The sequence below is a fragment of the Lynx canadensis genome, chromosome D2 (genome assembly GCF_007474595.2).
Source record: "Lynx canadensis isolate LIC74 chromosome D2, mLynCan4.pri.v2, whole genome shotgun sequence".
NCBI classification, from domain to species: Eukaryota; Metazoa; Chordata; class Mammalia; order Carnivora; family Felidae; genus Lynx; species Lynx canadensis.
The window spans coordinates 25,515,924-25,528,143 of NC_044313.2; the positions used below are offsets into that span (position 1 = coordinate 25,515,924).

Here is a 12,220-nt window from a genome sequence, read left to right on the forward strand (position 1 = left end):
ACAACTTACGCCTTCTATTCAGCAGAGGACCTCAGAAGGTTACATAGATTTTGTGCGGTAGAGCAACTAATCAGAAATAGAATGAATAGATATGTTGGTCTTTCCCCAAAACTACCTCACAAATGTGGTGGAGTGATTGTGTTATGCATTTGTCTCTTTTCTTCTAGCCCTATTAACGACAGGTGGTCCAACTATAGGGGAGCTGAACTTAACCTCACAGCTTAAGAAGCTGCAAGAGACCATTGAGCAGAGAACAAAGATAGAAATTGGGGACATTATCCAAATCAGAGGTTATATCCACACATACAGAGAAGAACGAGAAATCCGTGTCACTACTTATTGTAAGCTCAAGTAATTTCTGCCACATTGGTTGTTATTCTGGGTGTGTGTCCAGTAAACTGTGGGTTAGCTACTAAACTCTGGATTAGCTAAAAGTCAAACTCCTAAAAAGTTCAGATTAAAAAATGTAACTCTGGGAAATTATATTTCATAACATGCTTTCTTTACAAAAGCAGCATTTCTTAACTTTATTTTGAAGAGAGGTACCTATAAATTGGGGAAGAAAATAAATGATTTATTATATATGTCTGGCAAATTGATTTGGGTAACATAATAAAGTACTTTGAAGTTCTAAGTGTCAATCCATTTAGGGCAGAGTGTTCATATTCCTTAAAATGATGGAGATTTCTGAAACACCATTGAGTCCATTAACTTTGAAGGAAAACAGCTGATGAGAAATATGATCGTCCCACATCCTCTAAGTGATACCCTTTGCAGTGCTCTGGTTGATTTTGGTTTGGAAATCCCAAGGCTAGCCCCTGTTGTCTGCCATTGAAACAGATGAGTGAAAAAGCAAACATACTTTCCCTGGTTCTAGTCTGCTCCTGGCCAAGCCTGGGATGCTTAGTGCATTGCATGCCCTCTCGAAGGATAAGGGGGAATCGTTTAGTGCATCTAGAATGTATGCTCCCTGGGCACACATAGGGAAGGAGATCCCCTGGGCACCTAGCAACAATTTGGACATTGGAAAGACCTGATCTCATTGTAATTTCTCTGGCATATTTTCCCCCATGGCTTGTTAGATAAAGTGGATGATCCAGTGTGCAACATACAAATTGCAAGGATGCTTGAGCTGCCCAGTATCTACAGGAAAGTTTATGACCAGCCTTTCCAGAGCCCAGCCCTAGAGCAAGAAAGGTAAGCTGTGGCCTTTTCACTGCTAGAGATGTGACAATGGCAATAAGGCCAAGCAGTGGGACCCCAGATGCTGGGGTGGGTCTGGGTTCAAATCCTGAACCATCTGCTTACTCACTGAGGGTCTCTGGGCAAGTCTGCTTACTCGCTATATGCCTTAATTTTCATATCTGCAAAGTGAAGATAATAATAGTACACATATTCTAAGGTGGTTGTGAGAAAATGTACGTGTAATCAGAGTCCCAGAAGGAGGACAGGGAGCAGAGAAAATGTATTTGAAGAAATAACTGATGAGGTTTTTCCAAGTATGCAGAAAACTGTAAAGCTCAATGAGCACCAAGGTAGGAAACCTAAAGAAAGCTGCAATGAAACATCACAATCCGAACACTACACTGTGGGGGTGCCTGGGTGGCTCAGTCGGTTGAGTGTCCGACTTCAGCTCCGGTCATGATCTCACAGTTCGTGAGTTTGAGCCCCGTGTCAGGCTCTATGCTGACAGCTCGGAGCCTGGAGCATGCTTCAGATTCTCTGTCTCCCCCTCGCTCTGCCCCTCCCCCACTCACATTCTGTCTCTCTTTCTCTCAAAAATAAATAAACATTAAAAAAAATTTTTTAAAAAGAATACTGTGGCACATTATAACAAAAAAATATAAAAAAATGAAACCCATCATTCCCAACCAGGAATGATTTTACTCTTTTGTGCAGGGGTGAAAAAGAGCCAGGAGGAACAAGGATATATTCATACCCATTAGTGTGTGCATCCAAGAACCCTGAGGGGAGCCAGAAAACTAGGAACAGTGGCTGCCTAAGGGTGGGAACTGAAACAGGATAAAAAGGAGACTTTCACTGTGTACCCTTTAATTTTTTTCATGCGTATATATTACATTTAAAAAACCCTTACATAAAAAACAAAAAACAAAAAACTGGGCACCTTAGTGGCTCAGTTGGTTAAATGTCCGTCTGACTCTTGGTTTCAGCTCTGGTTGTGATCTAACGGTTCATGAATTCGAGTCTCGTGTCAGGCTCTGCATTGGCAGCATGGAGCCTGCTTGGGATTCTCTCTCTCTCTCTCTCTCTCTCTCTCTCTCTCTCTCTCTCCCCCTCTCCCCCCTTCCCTCCCTCCCTCCCCCTCCCCCTTCCTCTCTCTTGCCCCACCCTCACTTGTGATCTCTCTCTCTCAAAATAAATAAATAAAACTTAAAAAAAAAAAAACAACCCAAACTGCAGACCCGTAAAAAGTAAAAAGTGAAAGTTTCTTCATTTTCCTGTCTGCCGCAGTACCATTGTCTGGAGGTTACCGCTGTGCATAGGTTGATGTGTATCCTTTTAAACTTTCTTCTTATGTGCATATACAAGCATGAATATTCACTCATATATTTTATGGGTTCTCACTTGCTTTTTTATAAAAATGGGACTATACCTGTATTATATATGCTATTTGGCAGATTGACATTTTTTTTTCAAAATCTCATGAATATCATAGTTCCTGTAGTCCTGCCTGATCCTTTTAAACAACCACACAGTGCTCACTGCATGAATTGCCCTTTATGTCAAAAACAAGCATTATTATTGAATAGACCAATTACCAGTAACAAATTTGAATCAGTAATCAAAAACTCCCAACAAACAGAAGTGTATGACCAGATGGATTCACAGGTGAATTCTACCAAACATTTAAGAAAGCGTTGAGAAAGAAGAGGAAGGAAAGCTTCCAAATATATCCTATGAGGCCAGCATTACTCTGACACCAAAACCAGACACACTACAAAAAACTACTGGCCTATATCTGTGATGAACATACATACAACAATCCTCAACAAAATATTAGCAAACTCGGGGCACTTGAATGGTTCAGTCAATTAAGCAAGCATCCGATTCTTGATTTTGGCTCAGGTCATGATCTCATGGTTTATGAGTTCAAGCCCCACATTGGGCTCCACACTGACAGTGCAGAGCCTGCTTGAGATTCTCTCTCTCCCTCTCTCTCTGCCCCTCACCTGTTTGCTTGCTCTCTCTCTCAAAAATAAATAAATGAACTTAAAAAAAACTAACAAACTGCACTTAACAGTACATTAAAAGGATCATTCGACCATGATCATGTGGGATTGATTCTGGGAATGCAAGGATAGTTTAATATTCACAGGTCAATCAACATGACACATCAACAAAGGATAAAAATCACATAATCATCTCAGTAGATGTAGAAAAAGCATTTGGCAAAATTCAACATCCATTCATGATAAAAACTCTCAACAACACTTTGAGACGGAACATAGCATAGTAAAGGCCACACATGAAAAACCCACAGCTAACATCGGTGGAAAATAGAGTTTCTCCTCTAACATCAGGAACAGGAACAAAGAAGTCCACTGTTGCCACATTTATTCAACATAGTATTAAAAGTTCTAGCCACAGCAGTCAAACAAGAAAAAAAAATAAAAGGCATCCAAATTGGTATGGTAAGGAAAAAGTTAAACTGTCACTATTTGCAGATGACATACTATACATAGAAAATTTTAAAGATTCCACCGAAACAAATTATTAGAACTGATAAATGAATTCAGTAAAGTTGCAGTATGCACAATTAATACACAGAAATTGGTTGTATTTTTATACACTAATAACAAAGTAGCAGAAAGAAAAATTAAGAAAACAGTTCCATTTTCAATTGCACCAAAAAGAATAAAATACCTAGGAATAAACTTAACCAAGGAGGTGAAAGACCTGTACTCTGGAAACTATAAAACTTTGATGAAAGAAATTGAAGCTGAAACAAATGAAAAGATATTCCATGTTCATGGATTGGAAGAATTAATGTTGTTAATAATGTCTCTACTACCCAAAGCAATCTACAGATTCAACACATTCCCTATAAACATGCTAACAGCATTTTTCAAAGAACACATAATCTTAGAATTTGTACTGAACCACTAAAGACCCCAAGTAGCCAAAGCAACATTGAGAAAAAAAGAGCAAAGCTTAAGGTAACACAATCCCAGATTCCAAGATACACTACAAAGCTATAGTAATCAAAAGAGTATGATACTGACACAAAAATAGACACATAGATCAATGAAACAGAATAAAGAGCCCAGGAATAAATCCATGTTTCTATCCTCAATTAATCTATAACAAAGGAGGCAAGAATATACAATGGGGAAGAGTTTAAAAATAAAAAAAATTAAAAATAGACATACCATATGAGCCAGTAATTCCACTATTGGATATTTACCCAAAGAAAAGAAAAACACTAATTAAAAAAGACATAAGCACTTCTATGTTTATGGCAGCATTATTTATAGTAGCCAAGATATGAAAGCAACCTAAGTGTCCTTCACAGGGGGGATGGACAAAATGGGTGAAGAAAAGTAGGAGATACAGGCTTTGGGTTACAGAAGAAGTCACGAGGATAGAAGATACAGCATAGGGAATATAGTCAGTGGTATTGTAATAGCATTATATGGGGACAGATGGTAGCCACACTTGTGAATGTAGCATAGTATAGACTTGGTCATTGCTATGTTGTACACCTTAAATTCATATAGCATCTTGGTCAGCTATACTTCAATCAACCACTAAAACAAACATCGTATAACGTTGCATTTCCTAGCTGGGTTTCTATTTTATGCACACCAAAAAGAAACAAAGGTGATAGTTCTCTGCAAGGCTTTTAAAAACTTTCCCCTAGCAGCAATCCAGGTGCCCTGGACCTTGCCAATCTCACATGTTTGCTGAGTGAAAAAGCCAAAGAATTCCTCGTGGAGAACAAAGTACAAACCTTTTACCGGCAGGAATTGGAAACTGTGGAATCTCTGCTGTCCCTGGCCAGTCAGCCTGTGACTCACAGCTCCTGCTCTGAGCAGGTAAGTGCAGCATGCCCATGTGAGAATTCAAGTCCCCTGTCCCATGTCTGCAGCTGAAGGGTGTGGGGGAACATGACTGCAGCATTAAGACTCAGAGGGTAGGGGAGCACTTACCGTCGGGGTGGCTCATTCGGTTAAGCGTCCAACTCTTGATTTCAGGTCACGGCATGATCTCAAGGTTCATGGGTTTGAGCCCCAGGTTGGCTCTGCATTGACAATGTGGGGCCTGCTTGGGATTCTCTCTCCCACTCTCTCTCTGCCCCTCCCCTACTCACATGTGCACATGTGCTCGCTCTCTCTCTCTTTCTTGCTCTTTCTCTCTCAAAATAAATAGTTAAAAAAAAAAAAGATTCACGGGGTAAATGCAGAGAACAGAGGTTATGGTTCTATTCAATGTTTCTTTTTTTTTTAATTTTTAAAAAATTTTTATTTATTTTTGAGAGAGACAGAGACAGAATTTGAGTGAGTTAGGGGCAGAGAGAGAGGGAGACACAGAAGCAGAAGCAGGTTCCAGGCTCTGAGCTGTCAGCACAGAGCCCGACGCGGGGCTTGAACTCACGAGCTGTGATATCATGACCTGAGCCGAAGTTAGACGCTCAACTGACTGACCCACCCAGGCGCCCCTATTCAGTGTTTCTGTTCTGGAACAGAACAGAACTTGAAATGAGAATATGCACCTGCCCTTTTACCCTCCTCACTTAATCTCAGTCAACTTAATCTTTAGGTAGGAAAAAACAAAAAGTCTAAGGTTCATAGTACTTAGATCTTTGTATTCACTGAGATGGATTTAATCTAAGCAGGAGCCAAATGAGGGGGAAATAAATGAGAAGAGGTAATTATCTTTCCAAGATTATTTATTGATCAGCAGGATGAATCTCGAACTGAACAAAGGTTTTTAATGACTTGTTCTCTCTTCATCAAAACAAGGTTAACCTGTCATGTTTTGAGAGTTTGAATAAAGACCCAAGTTGTATTCAGTCTAGTTTGTAAGTAAAAATTTCTAGGAACATGCCAGAAATTTCCTACTCCTCCAGGAAAGAGCTGTCCCTTTTTTTTTCAGGTGAACTTAAGTTGTTTGGTGTTTACTTATTCACTTGGAATTGCTATTACTTGAAACTTTTGTTTCAGGCTCCCTTTCATTGCAATTCTTGGGTTTTTTATTGTTGTAACACAATTTATATTTACTTATTTTATTGATTCTACCAGGAAATGTCACCTTCTTGTCTTCCCTATTTGCTCTGATAGCCACCTACTTCCTTACTATGTTATCACCCTGTTTTCATATCTCAGGATCTCACTGGCATTTATTTGTGCACCTGCCTATTCCTCGGCCAGAATTTAAATTCTGTAAGTGTGGAGGTCTTGCCTCTCTTGTTCTTTGCTCTCTAGAACCATAGCCTAGAATAGGGCTGCCATAAAGTAAGTTCTTTTTTTTTATTTAATTTTTTTTTAAGTTTATTTATTTTGAGAGAGAGAGCACGAGCAGGGTAGGGGCAGAGAGAGAGAGAGAGAGAAAGAGAGAGGAGAGAAAGAAACCCAAGCAGGCTCCACACTGTCAGCGCAGAGCCTGATGTGGGACTCAAACTCACAAACCATGAGACCTGAGCCAAAATCAAGAGTTGGATGCTTTACCTAGACTGAGCCACCCAGGTGTCCTATAAAGTAAGTTCTTAATAATCATGTGTTGGTTGAAGGAAAGAATAGTTTTTTAAAAATTTAAATGGTCCCTGGAGCGCCTGGTGTCTCAGTCAGTTGAGCGTCTGACTCGTGATTTGGGCTCAGGTCATGATCCCAGGGTCATAGGATCAAGCCCCGTGTTGGGCTCTGTGCTGAGTGTGGAGCCTGCTTAAGATTCTTTCTCGCTCTCCTTCTGCCCCTCTCTCCCCTGCTCAGGCTCGCTCTCTCTCTCTCTCTCGCTCAAATAAATTTTTAAAAAAATTTAAATAGTCCCTGAAAGTATCTAGTTAAAAGTAAGTTTCCTTCCCATCCTCCCTCCTACCCCCTTTCTCCAGGGATAAGTATCATTACTAGTCTCATGAATATTCTTCCAGTGACAGTCTGTGCATTTGTTAACTAGAAGTAGTTCTATCCCCCTTTTTAACACAACTGGTGGCATGCTAAACACTAATCTGTACCTAGCTTTCCATGTCTAGCATGTCTTACAGATCCTTTCCTTACAGATCCTTTCTATATATAGATTTGCCACTATAATAATCTTTTGTTACATGTACCATAATTCATTTAACCATTCTCTCCATTTCTGGCATGGAAGTTTTCTGATCTTTTGCCATCCCAACAGGGCTGTCTTGAATAGCTCTGATAGGTAACATAAGTTATTCCTCGTGATTCTGGTGGAACAGGTAACAGGTCCTCATCTTGACCTCCGAGGCATGACCACTGCTTCTCAGTTTCGTTCGTGAACCTAATTATCTCTTCCTGGCACCAGGCTGTGTGCCCGGTGACCCACAATTTCATTCGCAGAGATGAGGTATTGTGTTTCAGGAAACAGCCAGGTGGAGAGGTCGGGACTGGCCACTTTGTTCTGTGCCACTGTTGCTTCTAAGCAGTTGGGGCTGTCCAGCTGTCTGCAGACAGCAAGATTAACCTTCTTCCCATTTGGTCATTTAGAGGAGGCTCCCTGCCAAGTCAGCCTCCTAGCACTTTTGACCACTCTGTCGGCATGTTCTGAAGGAAACTTTGAAGCCGAGCAAAGACCACATTCTTCCCATGAACCCACTCTTCTGTAGAGAGACTTGAGGATTCTCTGAGGGCTCCTCCATTCAGAACAACCGTGGGGAACTTTTGGCATGATATCTTTTTGAAAATGCTTAGAGCAGAAACTTGTGTGTGCCCAGTCATGTATGTTGAAAAAGAAATGAATGTGGCACTTTGTTTTGTCTTTGGAAACTATTTTTCCATCAATTATGAATTATTCCTTCACATGACTCTGGGGAGGTCAGTGTCATTAAATTGAATTCTGTTTAAGAGAGCCTGGGAGACTAAGGATGCTTTACAGTGATGGTGAAACCCTAGATCCTTCAGCACTTTTCTCTTGTCATACAGATGAAAGCTTCACAAAAAAATCATTGTGGTAGTATTATAGTTTAGAGGCAAGGAAAGAGTGGGTTTCAATGTTTTCCCCCTTTTTTTCCATAGTGGCCCTTCATAGCAAATCTAGAAACATGATAAGCAGACCTTGCAAAACCATTGTTTCTTTGACAGCTGGATAAATGTGGTTTGTTTGGGAATGAGGACTCTATATATATTTCAGAGATCCACCCAGTTCCTGACCTGGGGCTAGGAGAAGCCTGCTAAGTCTCAGCACGGTCAACCAGTCACTGTTTTTGTCTCTGTGCAGTTTCGGTTTCCTGAATCAGATGAGCCCTGTCATTGCTCTTTGGAAAAAGACAAGAAAGACACAAATCCCAGGCCAGGCAAAGCTGCTGGCCAGAAGAGATGATTGGAGGCCTTACCCTTGAGACTGTGACTTTATAACCAGCAGGGAGATATGTCTTGAGGTCAGCCGAGGCAAATGTTTTTGGAAAGGAAGCTTCGCACATTGTTTATATTTACAGAGAGCCTTTTCTGTTGGGTCCTCCTCCTTCACAGCTGAAACTGTGCTTTTAATTTCATGGTGCTAGCACATGTCTTCCTGCTGCCTGAGCTTACTGAAATCTGGGAGGAGGAACCGAGCTTTCTGTGTGGGCTGGGGATAACCAGGAGTCCTTTTTAATGATGGCAGTAACCATGTAACAATCATTTTTAGTTTCCAGTTTATTTCTATCTTGATAAGAGACGTAATAAACTCGACCCTTAGGGTCCTTATATTAAATTGACTGAAGAAGATGAATTTCCTTAGAATTATGAAGATTGAGCAGTTGTAGAAGTTTTGTGGGAGAATCTGTTTTGGGTTGACGGTGCTTCCCCTAAGTAAGGGCACTCAGCTTTGCCTGAAGCCCCCCGCCCCCCCCCCCCCCCCACTGCCCCTGAATTAAAAGATGTATGGCTGAGAATTGCTAGGTAAGATGTTTATTCTAACAGATTGATTTTCTGCCCGTGGGAGTCATCACATAGTTGTTGGCCTTATTCTGCCTTCAGAGAATGGGTGCTGTTGTAACCTGGAATGTTTGTTAACTTTTTAGGCCTTAATATTCTAATGATCAGGTGCTCTAGCTTGTTGAATATTAATTAAGAATGTTAGACTGTCCTCTTCAGCCCAGGGGAGCATATCTGTGTACCATCACTAGGATCCTTTAGATTAAAACAGTGCCTCTTTAGAAGGCCTCTTCTAGAAAGAGAGTGTTTCTTTAGGGATGCAGTTATGAATGCTCGAGGCCGTTGGGGGTTTCTTTCCTTTCCAGTCACTTGGAGGAAATGTCATCAGCAAATCACAAGCACGTTCTCTCTTTAGCATCTGTGGAAACTGCCCCAGATAGCCTTCACGAGCATTCTTCTTAAGAGGTAGGACTTTGCCTTTAAACACTTTTGTAGAAGCTTTGCCTGTGTCTTTGGTGGTCTCATCTTTTAAATATCTTGACAAATTTCTGTCACGTTAAAAATGGATCTGTACCTTGAAGAACAATTGTTCACCACTTAACTTTGTTTTAGGAATGGACTGAAGATCCCCAGTAGAATAATAAAAGGGATACAGCCTCTATAATGGGGTATTTATTTCCCATTCATTACACAGATATCTTATTAGTTATCTGTTGTGTGCCAGGGAGGAGGTGGCCAAGTTGAAATAAAGTCCCCGACTCGGTAAGCTTGCAGTCTAGTTAGGCATGGTGGGACATAGTTGAAGGCCTAGCTTCCTTGGAAATAAGACATAGGATGAACCTGGTAATTTGTCTGGGTAAACCCGTATCTTAGAGAAGAGGAGAAATGTTGAAATTGAGGAGATAGAAAACTGACAACAGCCGAGGTTCCTTCCATGTGGTCTAGAACCTCCTCTGCCTTCAGCCCCATGGACCCCCCTTTGACAGACAGGTCTCCACATAGCTATTTGCCTCTCTTTAAAATTAAGTTGGAGGGGCACCTGGGTGGCTTGGTTGAGCACCCAATTTTGGCTCAGGTCATGATCTCAGGATTCCTGAGTTCAGGCCTCACATCGAGCTCACTGCTGTCAGCACAGAACCTGCTTTGGATCCTCTGTCTCCTCTCTCTGCCCTGCCCTGCTTGCACTCTCTCAAAAATAAAATTAAAATTAAAAAAAATAAACATTAAATAGACTACTTAATACTTTTTATATCCTAGAATCCCCAACTTATTTCAATATGTGTAAAATTCCCTGAAGTCCTTAGGAAGAGATTACATATAGCCATAATTTTAATGAAAAAAACTGACCTAATATGTATATAATGCTTTGGACCTGAATTAAAAAAAATAAAATCAAAGATTATCTTTTTGCTTAGGAAACAGTTCTATCAAAACCCACATAGGAATAGAAGTAATTTTAAATGTTCAAGACATATAAACCACATACTTAAATTTAAGTATTATCTTTTTGATTTTCCATTTCATATTGTAGAATTAAATTAAAAAAAACAAACAAACCCACAACCAAAGTATGGAACAGTTATCAAGCATGATCCTGCCTGAGCAAACTTCCCAGACCTCCTTAAATGTCACCATCCTGCTAGGCCACATACCTGGATCTTTTTGACTCAGCAGATTAAAAGCCTGTTGGGTGAATTCATAAACCAGCTGGTCCAGGGAGTTACTCTTAGATGCTGTAAGATGGGACTTACCTCTTTTCTTCTTTTTCTTTTTCTTCTTCCTACAGGTGGATGTTAAGAATGAAACCACTTCCAAGGCAATTCATAGTATATTTAAGAATGCTATACAGCTGCTGCAGGAAAAAGGATTTGTTTTCCAGAAAGATGATGGTTTTGATAACCTATACTATGTAAGAGACCTGCAACTTTATTTTTTTCCTTCCTACCTTCAATCACAACTGTATTCATCCCTTAAGAATACCTAGAATTCCTATTTACTGTTTTTAAAAATCATTAAGGAGGTATGTAAAATGAGGAGCAAAGGTCAGCCTTATCTAAGGTGCCATTTGTCCTTGTAGACACTTGTCTGTGCATTTACACATGTACATCTATAGATGCTTCTGTGCCTTTTTTTGTGATTATCCTATGGATCAGACTTCTTAGCATTAACACTGGGCCAGATGGTTCTTTGCTGTAGGTGGCTTTCCTTTGCACTGTAGGATGTTTGGCAGCATCCTGGCCTTCATTCCCTAGAGAGCAGTAGCAGCCCACTCCCCCCACCACGCATGACAACTTAAAACATCACAGGACATCGCCAGGGGTCCCCTGGAACAGTTGAGAACCACTGCTCTAAATAATGCCTGGCAGGGAGCCTGGGTGGCTCACTCTGTTAAGCATCTGACTCTTGGTTTCAGCTCAGATCATGATCTCACAGTTTCATGAGTTCAAGCCCCACATCAAGCTCTGCGCTGGCAGCATGGAGCCTGCTGGGGATTCTCTCTCCTTCTCTCTCTGCCCCTTCACCACTTGCACTGTCTCTCTCAAAATAAATAAATACAAACTTTAAATAAATAAATAAGTATTTCCTGGCAAGTTTTGGGGGTACCAAAATAGCACGCCACAGGTATCTTTCCATGTTAGTACTTCTAAATCTTCCTCAATCTTTTTGACCTTGCGTGGTATTCCATATTCTGGGTACTTGCCATACACTTTTAGCCACTTCTTTCTGATAGACATTTATGTTGATTCTAACTTTTGCTCTCACAGATAGTGTTGCTATTGCTATTTTTGCATAACTCTCTTTGTGAATTCATGTAAGCATTTTGGTAAGATTCGCTCTTAATGAGGAATTGCTGGAGCAAAGGGCAAGTACCTTAAGCATTTGGTCAACACAGTCTGATTGGCCTGCTAGAAGGCTCTACTAATTGACATTCCCACCAGGGGTACAAGCGCTTGCTTGCCTCATAACCTCCAGAGTTAAAGGTTCACCTCTCACTGCCTACCTTTAATAATTGAAGGAGCCAAGCTTTCAGTAAAAATAGGCTTTCTCATGACTGTTGCTCGTAGTGTAGATGTGGCTTCAGTCATGAGCAATTCTAGAGGCAGTTCAAAATTGTGAGGACTCCTAGAAGTCTCTGTATTTACAGACGTGATTCTTGAGGGGAAGCT

The 12,220-nt window shown here is 40.7% G+C and overlaps 1 protein-coding gene across 5 annotated transcripts in view; it reads left to right on the forward strand.

Moving 5' to 3' along the window:
* Window positions 1-12,220, forward strand: part of STN1 (STN1 subunit of CST complex) — a 46,109-nt gene that overhangs the window by 18,941 nt on the left and 14,948 nt on the right. For 3 of the 5 annotated variants that reach the window (XM_030335085.1, XM_032595238.1, XM_030335084.2), the window contains 4 exons: window positions 168-341; window positions 1,083-1,197; window positions 4,883-5,057; window positions 10,840-10,962. In XM_030335085.1, the coding sequence (XP_030190945.1) occupies window positions 168-341; window positions 1,083-1,197; window positions 4,883-5,057; window positions 10,840-10,962 (587 nt within the window). The remainder of the gene's footprint in view (window positions 1-167; window positions 342-1,082; window positions 1,198-4,882; window positions 5,058-10,839; window positions 10,963-12,220) is intronic. The other 2 variants (XM_030335089.2, XM_032595239.1) reach the window with 2 other exon arrangements.